The sequence below is a fragment of the Myotis davidii genome, unplaced genomic scaffold, assembly GCF_000327345.1.
Source record: "Myotis davidii unplaced genomic scaffold, ASM32734v1 scaffold523, whole genome shotgun sequence".
Taxonomy (NCBI): Eukaryota; Metazoa; Chordata; class Mammalia; order Chiroptera; family Vespertilionidae; genus Myotis; species Myotis davidii.
This window is the reverse complement of record NW_006295054.1, coordinates 2,616,816-2,631,868: the sequence shown is the minus strand read 5'-3', so window position 1 is coordinate 2,631,868 and position 15,053 is coordinate 2,616,816. Positions and strand designations below refer to the sequence as shown.

At 41.2% G+C, this 15,053-nt stretch overlaps 1 protein-coding gene across 7 annotated transcripts in view; it reads left to right on the top strand.

Annotated features, from left to right (window-relative positions):
* GRIP1 (glutamate receptor interacting protein 1) overlaps window positions 1-15,053 on the top strand; it is a 441,012-nt gene that overhangs the window by 134,175 nt on the left and 291,784 nt on the right. For 2 of the 7 annotated variants that reach the window (XM_015567759.1, XM_015567758.1), the window contains exon 1: window positions 3,917-4,142. The exons of 4 other annotated variants lie outside the window; for them this stretch is intronic. In XM_015567759.1, coding sequence (XP_015423245.1) covers window positions 4,088-4,142 — 55 coding nt within the window. In that variant the 5' untranslated portion in view covers window positions 3,917-4,087. Of the gene's footprint in view, window positions 1-3,853; window positions 4,143-15,053 lie in introns of those variants that run through there. One more of the 7 variants, XM_015567760.1, reaches the window with a different exon arrangement.

Sequence of the window (15,053 nt, the reverse complement as noted above, 5' to 3'; positions counted from 1 at the left end):
CCTGCATTTCTCCTTTTCTATATATCCCATTCGTTTACATTTCCCACCAGATGCTCTTAGCTGAGAAGTGTCTAAGGTCCTTACCTTTGTGGGAGCATTCCTGGCTTTCTTGTGTTAAGTGAAGGCCACCTCCTTCCCTTGGCACCATGAGGTGCATGAGAACCCCTACCGATGAGCCAGGAACACGGGATATGCACCCCCTTTCCAGCCACAGCACACCAGAGGCCCAGAGCCACTAAGTGCTTTTTAATCACCCTAGATTTGCAAGAGTATGTCCTAATGACACTTCCTAAAGGGCATCATTACATCTACAAAAATGTTTTCTCATAAAATATTTGTAGAAAATGCCTAATAAATCCTGTCTTGGGCAATTACACCCAATCTCCACACCCTGAGAGCCTCTGTTAGTAAATTAGGTCTTGCTTTTCCTGCTTCTCAGAGGAGTCCTCAGCTGCAGCTTGGCGGCGGCTGGTTCTGTTTGGAGCCCGATCCTTATGTTTGGGCTCACATTGACACACTCCATGAATTAAGGGGCAGACAGGGGCCACTTGGATTATAGTATCTGAGGCTCATGGCTGCTTTCAGCATCTTTGAAAAGGATACTAAGCACGGCCGATTATTATAAGCTAAGGATTAAGTCAATGAAATTGTCCATAAAAAGTTGTAAAGGGGTGCTGGGCACATTTTAAGACCTCCATGAACATTGTACTCTAAAATGCCCCAAAGCCCCGGCTGGTGTGGCTCAGTTGGTTAGAGACTCATCGTACACCAAAGGTCTCGGGTTCAATGCCCAGTCAGGGCACATACCTAAGTTGCAGCTTCTTTCCCCATTGGAGGCACATACGGAAGGCAACCAATCCATGTTTCTCTCACATCAATGGTTCTCTTTCTCTCTTCTCCCTCTCTCTCTCCTTCTCCCTCTCCTTCTCCATTCCTTTCTCTCTAAAATCAATGGAAACATATCCTCGGGGGAGGGAGGAGGGGAGGAGTGGAGGGTTAAGGATTAAAAATAAATAAGTAAAATAAAAAACCCCAAAGACTTGGGCTGTGCCTAACAGTTAATAACTATGACCCATTGTGTGTGAAGGTACTTTGTAACTCACTAAGTTCTCTATAGACATAGTATACTTGTATTGTATCTTAGGAAAACTAATATTTTAAAGAAACCCTGAAATAAGGAGGATCATTTTAACAGAATAATGAGCCCTGAATTCAGCAAGTTATGCTTTCGTAAATTTTTTTCTTGTTGTTTGTTTATTTTAAAGAGGAATAAACCTCATGAACTAGCTTTTCTCCAGATCACTTTTGGAGCTTAACCAGACAAATATTTTGTACCATTTTGACTGCTTGATATGTCCCTAGTCTCCACTCAGTGACTCTCAAAGAGCATCACTTTGAGAGTTGGAAAGTTGAGTTATCTACATAGCGGAGCCACCATACTTAACACGGTTGATGACAGGATCCCAAACACACCTGCTTACAGTAACCTGGTAGCTGAGAAATGAAGGTCACTGTGCCCACTGGTGGCTTATGTTAGACTGTGCCCAGTTGCCTTGGCCCCTTGGGACCTTTGTCCTACAGGGGAGTGATTTTTGAGGTAGAAAACCATGCGGGTCTGGAAGGCATTTTGCCAGCGCTAGCGTTCAGGGTCTGAGGCTAGGCTCGCATTAGGTGGAGTGCGGAGGAAGGTCTGAGGGCAAGAACTAGGCTGGGAATTGCTCCCGGGGAAATCGGTGAGGACTAGCGAGGTCAAAAATGGAAAACGGTGGGAACAGAGGGCAGATTCCTCCATTTCCTGGAAAGGGGTTGCTTCAGGATGGCTCTATTTCTCTAAGACTCCTGGAGCTGAGCCTGAGCTGGCTAATAGGATATATATGGGTTGGCAGCCACATTATCCAAAGAGAAAAAAAAAATCCCTTAAGTTGAGCCCCCAGAAACCTTTCAAAGGGCGCCAGGAAGAGTTTTTCCCCTGCCAGTAAAATGGGACATTTTAGTCATTCTGAAGATCTTCCTTAGGACCAGCGGACAATCCTTACAGAAATTGAGCCTGAGCGTCTAGTCAGATGGGAAATATGTGATCATTTTAGCCTTAAGGAAGAAGCAAATTAGATCTGAGCAGGCATAATAGCAGAGGGGCAAGAGATTCCTGCATGATTTTGAGTTTTATTTGAAAAGACATTATTATAATGGGCTGGAGTGGTGATGTTCCATGGGCAAGATTTTACTAATGCCATTTGACAGCTGCATATTCTGAGTGCCTGGTTTTAAAGCAAGATGTTAAATTGGGGGAAGGATCTTGGAGAGAGCTAACTATAAATATTTATCTCACTTTAGCTAATAACCCAATTCTCTAGCACTAAAGTACATTTTCTTCTAGAGCAAAAAAATATCAAAGGGGCTAAAATATTACCAGGGATGAAAATAGGATGGGTTGAAATTCAAAACAGATTAAGGCTAATTGGAACAATTATAAAAATTTGATTCTGCAATACAATCCATTTAATTTACTTTCCTATTGATCAGTGGTGGCTGCCTGCTTTAGCTAGACCATCTTGGTGAGGGAATTCTGTTCTTTCCAAAAACCTTTAAAGTAGATACCCATGATACTCAGCTTTTTTTTTTTCCCACATAGGAGTTATTTTTCTATTGCACCCAAAATAGAATGCATGTGCATTTCAATATTAGGGGATTGAAATTGTTTGACTTAATGTGGAATTTATGAATGGAAAGGAGAAAGCTCTATCACTAAATTTGGAACATTGGAAGTTACTTAGAAACCAGCTGGGAAGGTTTTTGTGCAGTCTGATAGTAGAGGATAAGTCTGTGTGAATAATTCATAGAGTCCTAGAAATATGAATCAAATAATTTGGACAGTGATATAGCTTTTCATTTGGACTAATTGATTTTTTTTAAAGTTTCTGACCAACTGTATGTTTTGTTTGCTTGTTTTCTGAATGTTTGCATTAACTCCTGTGGGAGCTCCTTGGGTTGTGATGAAAATTCCATACCAAATGTCCGTGGGTATGAACTGTGGAGTGAGTCGGCGGGTGCTGGCAGAAGGAGAAATGAGCTCCGCCTTCTTGTCAGTCTGTGAATGGATTGTGAAGGGTTTGTTAATTTGCTCTTTACTCCACTGGAGCAGATACTCACAGCTATTTGCTGTGTCGCAAAGGCTTTTATTTGCACCGTGAGGAGAACGGTTTGGGGGAGGGCTATCGTAAGGTGCATTAAAAATAGAAATACTTGGCCTTGTTTGCTTTTGTTCCCCGCCTCTTTCGAAACAGTCTTGACTGTGCTGCTTTCCAGCCAAGTCCTGTTTTGGAAAGGGTGATTAAAGGGGCCGGGATTCCTTTTGCCCCGTGGTCTGCCTGCCTGAGCCCTTTCCCTCAGCCCTTCTTGCATTTCACCTCTAAACCTAGCCTGCTTGACCCTCCGTTTATGTGTAAAGTACCACAGACGCCTGCCTTTCTGACACGATCATGAGGCTGCTTCCCTGAGAGACGCAAAATAATTGTTCTCTACCGCATCCCGAAGATAATCTGCATCCTTCCTTTGCCTTTCTTTTTTTTGTTGTTATTAAAAGAACATGGCATAAGATGCACACATTTGTTCCTAAAGTCAGAGGGCAGGCATTTCACTTGCGTTTCCAGCTAAGTGAGACACATGAAGCACAGGGCTGGAAGGGGGTGGGGACGGTGAACTGCCTGGAATGCATATGCTTTTGCCTAAAACTGGAGGCACCGCGTGGTGCTTAGCGCTAGATTTATGGAATGGCTCCTCTCCCGGCGTCGTCCCTGCTTCCTACAATTTGGTGCTTTGTTGCTATCGAAACAGCCTTACTTTCTAAGCCATCGTGATGGTGCAGGGGGAGGGGGCTGTGGCGGGCAGGGGTGGTAGTAGTAGTGAATGACACAGCTCTGCCAGATGACAGCGGACCTCTGCATCAGCCAAGAGGAATTAAGCGTTGTCACTCCCCACTGGGACTACCTTTCTCGTGTGGTATGTGCGCAAGGAATTCGTAGGCTGCCGCTGCAGCCAGCCGAGCAGAGCCCCGAGTACACTTGGCCACAGAAAGCAGGGAGCAAGAATGATAGCAGTCTCTTTCAAATGCCGCTGTCAAATTCTGAGGCGACTCACTAAAGGTACCGTGATTCTCTTCCTATTCACTCACCGAGTCTGTTGCGGTGGCCTATAAACACAGTTTAATGGTTTTTACTTTCAAATATGACTGTCTTTTCAGTTTATTGTCAGGCAACAAAGAAGTCAGTGAAATATGTATAGCTGTATATGTGCAGGTAACTCGGCTTGGCTTTCCCCTCTCAGCCTGGTTGTGTTCATGCTGAAATCATGAACCAGCCTGTATGTTTTTTCCTGAACGACTTTATTCTTTCCTGAAAAGAAAATGTGTCTGGGTCCGGGACTGAAGTTATTATGGGAAACCATCGTTTTGCTTGCTGATTCACTGGTCAAGAGGCATCAAGCATGTGTTACTGTCCTTTCCCTGATACACTAACTGAAATGCCATCGGCTGCCTCGGGACCCACACAGCCGGTGAATCCACAGAATTATTGTTTACCCTATTAATGTCCAACATCTCGTGAGCTTTTTCCCAGGACAGCATTAATTTTTTTCATTTTAGAATTGCACGTTCATAAATGTAGGTAATTTGAAATGCTTTGGTCCTAGGTGATATTCGAACTTTATTTGAAAGTAAAAATTGTTGCTCTGGGTCTTACACTCAAGGATGACTGGCTTGAGATTGTCTCTCTTACAACTCTAAAATATTAATTCAGCCTCTAATATTGAAAGTGTGTTTTTCTTGGAAATCACTCTATGCCATCTCATTTACTTTGCGTGCATTCCATCCCAAAGTTAATGAGTGAATGGTGGCTTCAAAAAGCTAGCCTTAGGTACGTATAGAAATGTGAGCCCTCTTGTCTTATTATTATTTTTTAGATAGGATTTTCTTTAGAGAGAATGTATTATTTAAAAAACAACAACAACTTTACTCTGGGTAAAAGTGTGTAGCTGAAAAATGCACCCCCCCCCCTTTTTAACCTGTAACATACAGCACTGTCGAGTAATTAATGGATGTAATTATGCTCTAAGCTCTGAACCTATAAATATGTTAATGGATGCTATTTCTATCAGTTTAGTTCGACATATCAGAATTCTTTGATGGCCAGCAGTGCAGCTAAAAATGCAATTAATATTTTATTTGGCAGAAGAATGAGCACAAAGCAAATTGTGAGAAATAGATCAGTAACAGGAAAGAGAATAGATACTATAGCCCAACTGACCTAATGCATTTGCAAGTTGTTTGGATAGCAGAGCAAGTCCTTCCAAAGGTTCTCTGGGGGGGAATACAGGAAAAACAATCCATTTTAAACTAAGCTGTGAGTATGAGGTAGTAAGTGCTGTTTTGACTTTATCCTCTGCAATTGATACAAACGTATAATTTCTGTTTATGAATTGCTGTTGAAAGTCTATTCTTTATGTGGTGGTTTCGGCTAACACTTTTAAAGCTCTCTTATTCAAAAAAGTTCTTTTCTTATCTGATTTTAGCATTTACTTAGCTTGATGCTGAGAACTTGATGCTTGTCTTACATTATAATCATGAAACAATCAATATTTTCTATTCGTGTATTTCAGAAATTCTTTTCTAAATCCTACATACCAGAATGCAAATGAAACCAAGCAATTTTTAGTTCTTACAAATATTTTAAAGCTTTTTCCAGTTTTCTGAGTCTTATGGAAGCATCTATCACATGCCACGAATAGAGGTTTAAATGTTTACTAAGATAGTTGTTAAAAATCTAGATCAGCCCTGGCCTGTGTGGCTCGGTTGCTCGTAGCATACTTCTGTGCACCAGAAGGTTGTGGGTTCAATTCCCAGTCAGGGCACATGCCCAGGTTGCAGGCCCCATCCCTGATTGAATCACATATGGGAGGCAGCCGATCTCTCTCTCTCTCTCTCTCTCTCTCTCTCTCTCTAAGATATATATATATATCTTTTCCTTCCTCTCTAAAATCAATTTTAAAATTTAAAAAAATCTACATCAATGAAGAAAGTATTGATACCTTCTTCATAGTTGGTATTGCAATTTTCCCCCCAATATCTTTATATCTGCTCTTTTTTATCTGGTATTTAGCTGAAGACTTCCAGTTGATGACTAAAATAAAATCTCTCTCCCTGGCCAGTGTGCCTCAGTGGTCTCCGTCAAGGGCATGTACCTGGGTTGCAGGTTAGATCTCTGGCCTGGTGGGGCACTGGGGGCAATTGGGAGGTGGCCATTAGAGTGTCTCGCTCACATCCATGTTTTTTTTTTCTCTCTCTCTCTCTCCCTTCCGCTCTCTCTGAAAATAAATGGAAAAAAAATACCCTTTGGTGAGGTTTAACAACAACAAAAATATCTCTATGGAATCAATTTGCTATCATTTGACTCCTCTGCGTGCTTGACTCGATGTTCAAATGTTGGCCAGGAATGTGCCTGAGCAATGGAATGCCAACCTTGCCATCCCCTGTTCAACAAAGTTCAAGTCCCACCGGTGCTACCTGTTGTTCTGAAATGGATGCATGAGTTCCAGCACCTCACCCCTACCTGGGGTGCTATTTTTCTTAGGCTGTAATACTGAAACCAAGAATTGTATGTAATTATAATCTTAAATGCCCCGTCTTTTTCAGGGGAGTGTAGTGTGGCTATGCACTTGGATGAAATTTCTGTCCCATCCTTCCTACCCATACAACTCGCACATCCTCACCCTCAACCCCCAAGTACACATATTTCTTTATACTCATGAAGGCTGCACTCAATATACTTCCTCCAGATATTTACCTGAGTGCCCTGGACATAGTAGATGCTTAGCAACTGTCTGTTGAAATGAATTGGATTGGCATTCGTTGACAGTGGTAGGACTCAAATTTCCTGTGAGCTCTTAGAAGGGGGAAAGATCTGCTTCATGTTTCTGAGACAACCTTGTTATTTGTAGTTGATGTCACCCATAAGAAAAAGCAGTACGGTAATTACAATATCTTTCGAATTCTCTTAAGGAAAAAGGGATGTATGCAATTAAAGGGAAACTATTTTCTATATGCATTCATATTCTTAGTATTTTACTTGGGTATAGTTTTTAGGTTTCTTTGTTCATCTGTTGTCCAATTAACAAATATCTATTGAATACTAGAACCTGGACTGGGACATTTTATGGGATAATCAGCATTTTTAAAACTGGAGAGTATTATGCTAAGTGAGATAAGTTAGAGAAAGACAAATACCATATGATTTCACTTACATGTGGAATCTCATGAACAAAATAAACAAACAAAAATAGAAACAGATACAGAGAACAGACTAACAGCTGTCAGAGGGCAGGGAGCATGGGGGACTGGGTAAAATAGGTGAAGGTATTAAGAAAAAAAATCATAGACACAGAAAACAGTATGGTGATTACCAGAGGGAAAGGAGGTTGGGGGGTAGAAGAGAGTAAAGGGGGAAATAAACGGTGATGAAAGGAGACTTAACTAAACACACAATACAATATACAGATGACGTATTATATAATTGTACACCTGAAACCTATAATTTTATTAACCAACTAGAGGCCCAATGGACAAAATTTGTGCAAGTGTAGGCCTTCCTTCCCCCGGCTGCTGGCACTGGCTTCCCCCTGGCATCCAGGACCCGGGCTTCCCTCGAAGCCCCAGCTTCATCCGGAAGGTCGTCCGGAAGGACGTCCAGTCTAATTAGCATATTACACTTTTATTATTATAGATGTCATCTCAATAACTTCAATTAAAATAATAAATAAATTATTATTTGGGAAGTGGTTTTAAAAGATCTATAAAACTTATATTTATAGACAAATCCTCTGGTCATCCACATAAAAGCATGGCCCACGATAATATAGCAGGACATATTTTAGGTGAACTTAGCACTTCTCAGACTTAGGAATTGAGTCCTTTTTCTTACTAAGTTTTCAAGGCACCATTTATTTGCCTTATTGGCCCCCTACCAAGATAAAACAAGAACAAGAAAATAACCTTGACTCCCAAGACCCATCCCTGCCCTTAAAACAGAAACTTTGGGCCACCGACAGACCCAGACTGTCAAAAGTATTCTTTTACTTCTCATGCCGAAATCCAGAGAAGAGATAGTCTTCTGCCTCAACTCTTCCTTCCTCCCTCCAGAATGAGACTGTCTACTGATTACCTAGCCTTGGAGACAAATCCAAAAATAACAGTTTTTCAGCTTCCCAGCCACATCGGACAAAGGAATTTTCCTGAGCAAGTAAAGCCAGGCTTCTTGGCACCTACCTTCCAGCTGCCTACCTCCGAGAGCCCTGCTTCTTCTGCCAGGGGCTGCGGTACCTCCGGAGACGTGAACAGGTCCTTTGAGAAGGGAATACCTTTTCATGTTCTACAGGCTTTGTTCTCTTTCTTTTGTCATGATGGTGTCATCTCTTTCTCCTTGAGATTGGTTGGCTTCATATGCAAAGAATCGTTTTCTGTCGTGATAACTGGTATTACTCTACTTCTTTCTCACTGTTTTAGCTCAGTGATCTGAACCTCTGTGCTCCACGGGCAATGGAGCTTTTATTCTGTCTGCCAAAGTCAACATCAGCCAATACATACTTACTCACAGTCCACAGAGGCCATGGCTCTGGTAACCTTGTGGGTTTTGTCACCATTCACTTTATCTCCCTGTCTTCTTTCTACCTGCTCGAAACTCATGTCCAAAAATTTGTCTTCATTTTAGTCTAGATTTCAAACTTGTTCATTATGACTGGCCTCACTGTCATTTTATTTTCTACTTGCTTTCTCTTCCTGCCTCTTTCCAAACACACATATGGCCTAGAATAGAATTAACCCTCCCTGCCCCTTTCCATCAGCTTACTACTGGCAGCCATTGCCCTGCGTCCCAGTGGGGTGTCTGAGCTAGATATTTGTGGCTGGCATCCAGCAGCTTCCCGCTGTGTGTGCCTTCTTTCTCTCTGCCTCTCTCTCTTGGATTTCTCCTCCCAACCTCGATACCTTCATTCTGTTCAACTGCCTGGACATTCAGGGGCATTACTTATCCACTGGCGCTGAGCAGGTGTAAAGGGCTTTGTTCTGATCACAAGCGCATGCTCTTCCTTGCAGTTTTGCTTCTTGCACTTCCCCCAATCTTGGAATTATCCTGCTTGAAAGGGGAGGTCAGACATTAATCTAGGATTTGTCTCCTGAGAGAACTGAAACTCAACCATCTTAGACAGCCAGCAATCTTCATCTTAATTCTCTCCAACAGGGACAGTCTCACAATGTGTCTGATAACCTTTCAAAGGATTGTTCACGTGACTTCTGAATCCCTTTAAATTCTTCGATGCTCGTCTAATGTTTAAAAAAGGTTTTCTCTTCAGAAATTCATTTTCTATGTGCAATTGCAATCAACTTCAACAATGCATTTACATTTTTTTGTCTTCGTGGAAGAGAAAAGGAAGGTCTTTCCTATCTCTTCCCTTCTGTAACATTCTTTTAATCCAAAGAACTTTGCATCAGTCATTGAGTTCAATACCATTGTTCTTAACATGATTGCTCCTACATTTTCTGCTTAGAGCCCCCTGCACTTTGCCATCCATCTGTGTCGAATCGCACGGCTCCTCCAGCATTCTGTTCTAATGGCTCTCGTCCACTCCGTGATGTGATTCAGAAGTGATTATCATCTAGGTTGAGAACGCTCTCTCTCTGCTGGACCTCGGGTCTCCCGTCTCCCCATCCTCATTTCTTCTGCTAACCCGCACTGGCCTCCTCTGTCAGATCCTGCCATCTGGAACAGCTTGACTGTATCTCTCCACCTCATTAACTTTCTGTCCCTTTTCAAATTTTACCTTTCTCCTTTGCCCGTACCTCTTAATTTCATTCCATCAAAGCTAGTTTATTTATCATTCCAGCCTGTAAACTTTAAAAAATACTATGTACTTAAAAGTAAGTTTCCAGAATAAGATTGTCTTCTTTTGTTGGAGTTTGATCTATTGCTCAGGCATGGGGCTTATGTCTCTCACAAATAGACCCCACTGGGAAAGAATTCCGTAACCAGACCCCAGGCGGGTTTTGGGGTTCTCCCGCAGCTGCTGATGGTGGTGGTGACTGTGATGGATTTCTGGCTGCATTCTCAGGGGGTTGACATTGGACAGTGGTTTGGACCATGTTACTCCTAGCGGTCCGAAGCTTTTCATATGTGAAAATGGCTGTACTTACAGTCACAGTTTTATTCTGCCCTCTTCCCTCCACTGCCCCTCCTCCCCGCCACACACACACACTCCATCTTCTGGATGGGAATTGCATGTTAGAAATACTTTACTTCCTTCCAGGAGGTATCCATCCTTCTGATGGCGTATTTGGCTATCCCTCATACAACCTTCTATAAACAAGAAGTCCCTACCCTTCTGAAATGACAGTGCCGATAAGGAAGGAAGGAAAAGCTGACTTATTACTGGGAAAAGAGAGGTCAATTTAGGATAGGCATTCTAACATATTAACCTCGTGCTTTGGAAAAATGAGAACCAATGTTTCATTCTAATATTCTAGGTGGAAACTATAGACCTGCCCATCTAGAATATTAAGAGAACTCAACCAAGGCAATGCATCATGAGTCCTTCACATTCAGGATGGTGTTGGGGAAATAGAACTGACTTGCAAGTGAGATGTCTGATCCCGTCTCAGCTCTTCTGCTTTTACCTGTGTGGCAGAAAAAAAGAACTGAGCCTCCTCACTGAATCTCAGGCTTCTCATTGATAAATTAAAATCATTTGTGAAAAGTTTCATATGGTTTTATGCTTATGTTAGCTATAAGAAGATAGTTTGATTTAAATTTTCTACTGTGATTGATGTATTTGAATTTTTTTTTACCTGAGTAAAGTCACTTTATTCTGGCAGGAACATATTTTTGGTAATTTCCCACTATTGTAGAGAAGATGAAATATGATATTCTGGTAATTTCTAAGAATATAAGGATGCAGTCAATGTTTAGATCCCTCTTTCTCTTTTTCCCTCTCAAGTTTATGTAGTCTCTTGGCATTATTTTGCTCATATATCTGAGAACTACATGTAAAACTAAAAATCAAAAATCTATGTCTTATTAAATCTACAGAAGAAAATATTTTGTGCCAAATTTCTTTTGCAATTGCTTCATTAAAGTTTCAATACCATATATAATTTTAAAAAACCCATGTCTCAGAAGTTTATTACATTTATCTTCTTGAAGGATATTACTTCACCCTTCAGATGCAAAGAGGAACTTTGACCTTGCCTTTACAAAAGCTATAAAAACAAAATGCTTGTCATATTTCTTAGTCATTGATAACTGCCTATATTCAGACAAGGCCTCTTAGGCTATTAGAAAATGGGGAAAAGGCTTCTTATTACTAATTTATATTAGGTTATTAAATAGCTGAATATATGACAAAGCACTATAATTAAAATTTGTACTAAGAAAAGTTTCTGTGTGATTTTAAAACAAAGACAAATTAGGATTAAAGGTAAAACCTAATGTCGCTAAGGATCTGTTGCCAGTATTGGAATGGGAACACAACTGTGTGGAGGAGGAGGAAGGAGACAAGTTGACTTACAGTTTATTCTGTGTGTTGTTTACTGAGATTTGAAATTATACTATGTATACAATATGTTTGCCCTACATTTTCTTCTTAATATTATACCCACTTGTGCATGTCAGTGCACACTTACCATAGGAAAATGTTACCGTCTCCATAGTATTCCATTGTTGGATCACCATACTTAACAAATCTGCCTATTATAAATCTTCACTCTAATAAAGGATGGTTTTGAATATCTTAAAGAAATTTTTTGTGTTTTAAATTGTTACCTTAATGTATTCTCCCTTTAGTATCTACTGATATGTATTTCCTGAGAATTGTGTTTAGGATGCATATACAACACATTTTCTCAAAGGCTTTCCTAAATCAATAAAATTGATAAAAATTTAGTGAGGGAAGCAGCCTTTGGATGCCATTAATATCCAAAAACACACACAAAGAAAACATGGCATTTTAAACAGGGGAGAGAGCGCAGTCTTCAGTAACTAAGAGGGTGAGACAGAACCGGCCATTTGGATTTGGAAGGGGTCATGCTGACTGTTGAGAGGACAGTGTTGGCAGGGTAGCGATGTCCACAACCAGATTAGGAGGGGTTTAGGCATACAGGGGCCAGGAGTGCAGCTCACTCTTCTAAAACAGACAGTGAAGGCCAGGCTAACACTGAGCAGTAGCCTCAGGGGGTGGAGGGTGGGACTGCAGGGAATAGGGAAGGGTATTACAGGATAGGAGAGATCTGAGCATTTTTTTTAGGAGAAGGAACCAGCAGAGAGGTGGAACAGTAAGATGTGCACCAGAGGAGGGATGACTCCTAGAGCAATGTGAGGCTGGGTGAATGGAATGAGGACCATGCTGATGGGGGATGCAGATGGATGCCAGCCTGACCAGCGCGAGGAACACTTCTGTCATAGAGGAGGGAAAGCACAGGAAGAAAGATTTAAAGTAGACATTAAGGAAATTAGCCTGACTTGACTTTGTTAATAATTTAGAACATTCTACACTCATATATATTTTTTAAAATATATGTCTTCTTTTTTCCCCATTGACCCTTTCTAGTCTGCACCCGCCCCCCTCTCCAAGCCTTCACTGCACTATTGTCTGTCCATGGGTTATGCATATATGCATATAAATTCTTTGGTTAATCTCTTCCCACTCCCTGACCCCTTCCCTCAAATCCGTCAGTCTGTTGTATGCTTCAATGTCTCTGGATCTATTTTTTTTTTTTTGTCAGTTCACTTTGTTCATTAGATTCCACATATAAGTGAGATCATGTGATACTTGTCTTTCTCTGACTGGCTTATTTCACTTAACACAGTGCTCTCCACATCCCTCCATGCTGTCTCAAAGGGTAAGAGATCCTTCTTGGTTATAGCTGCATAGTATTCCATTGTGTAAATGTATCACATCTTTTTTATCCACTCATCTATCGATGGACACTTGGGCTGTTTCCAACCTTAGCTATTATAAATAATGCAGCTATGAATATAGGGGTACATATATTCTTTCTCATTAGTGTTTCAGGATTCTTAGGATATAAACCTAGATGTTGGATCACTGGGTCAAATGGCAGTTCCATTTTTAATTTTTTTGAGGACACTCCATATTGTTTTCCATAGTGGCTGCACCAGTCTGCATTCCCATTAACAGTGTACTAGTGTTCCCTTTTCTGCACATCCTTGCCAGCACTTGTCATTTATTGATTTGTTGACAGTAGTCATTCTGGCAGGTGTGAGATAGCACCTCATTGGTGTTTGAATTTGCATCTCTCTGATAATCAGTGACTTTGAGCACTTTTTCATATGGTGGCCATCTGTATGTCCTCTTTGGAGAAGTGTCTATTTATGTCCTTTGCCCATTTTTTATTGGGTTATTTGTCTTCATATTCTTATGAGCTCCTAAACCAGGGGTTTCTAAATTGTCTCTGTATTGGATCACCTGAAGAGCTTAAAAAATAATGGCACCTATGTCAACCCAGAGATTGTGATTAAATTGACTGGGGATGTGATCTATGCTTTGGAATTTTTAAAAATTCCTCAGTTGATTCTGCTGTGCAGATGGATTTGGAAGCTTCATTAGATGTAACACTGGACCTTTGGGTGTGTTTCAACCAGAGACAAGTCCAGGAATTTGATTCAATTGCTGGGAGGGAGAAATTGAGCAGATTCGCCTTCCTGTGGTTTTGAAGGCAGACCCCCATATGAAAATAGAAATTGAGCCAAAAGAAAGAGACACCAGGTCCCAGTGTCAGAGTCTCTGGACAAAAACTATCTTAAGTGAACGCTCAGCTCTACCCCTGAATTTCTTCAGTGATATTAGCTAATAATTACCCTCAACATCTAAGCTAATTAAAGCCAGGTGTTTCTGTCAGTTGCATTCAAAAGAAGCCAGAAATGGTTATAACACATCTTAGTGTATTCATTTTTATGAGTTTTTAAGATATACTTTAAAAATCACAACTGACTCAACCCTTGTAGACTCGTGAATCCCTCACGTTCACAGAACACCAGGTTCAGATTCAACTAATCTTGGTCCCCCAACTCCATGTTGGGTGATGACCACTGATAATTTAGAATTTCCATTGGATCTTTTTGTTTAGTGGACCATTGATCTACTGCCCCCGCCTCTGCCCACTTGGCCGTCAACATCAGCATGAACTAGAAGGCATGTTGAGATAGGGATGGAATGTTTTATTTCCCTGTGATTTTCCTGTCCTTGCTATTCCAGGAGGCAAGGGCTCCTCACTTTCCCTCCTGCCTGAGCAGACGGTGCTTGTTTAAAGAGCACAGTTACAGAGCAGGGTCATAAGCTTGTGCTGCTGGGCTATCTGGAGTGCACTGTTTCTCTGGGCATCATCAGCTCTTCTCCTTACTCCCTCTTTCCTTCTTTTAGTGCCTTCCCCCTTCCAATCTAACTGGCATAGAGCTGACTTATGGTGAACGATTGGACCCGCATTTGTATCCTGCAGGGAGTCTGTCGTCCTATCATGACTAGCTGCATGCTGGAGCCAGCTTGTACTGAGTTAAATTTTCAAGAGTTTTGTGAGCCCGTTGTTAAACACATCTATTATTAAACTTTATTACATATAAACTTACAATTAAATGAATTATATTAAAAACAAAGGTAATACTCAACATTCCTTACTTCCTAATTATCACTCAATATTATTTTACTCCATTTGATTATGTATACTGCTGAGGTCTGTGTATCAATATTGTGCAAATCTGCACTAATAAAAGAGAAACATGGTAATTGGCGTACGACCGCTACCGTTTTCATTGGCTAATCAGGGTGATATGCAAATTAACTGCCAACTAAGATGGCAGTTAACCGCCAACAAAGATGGCGGTTAATTTGCATATGTAGGCACAATGCAGGGAGGCGAAAGGGAAAGCAGGAAGAAGCCCCTGCCACTGACAGTGATCGGAAACCCAGTGGGGAGCTAAGAGCTGGGGGGCAGGGCAAAGGGG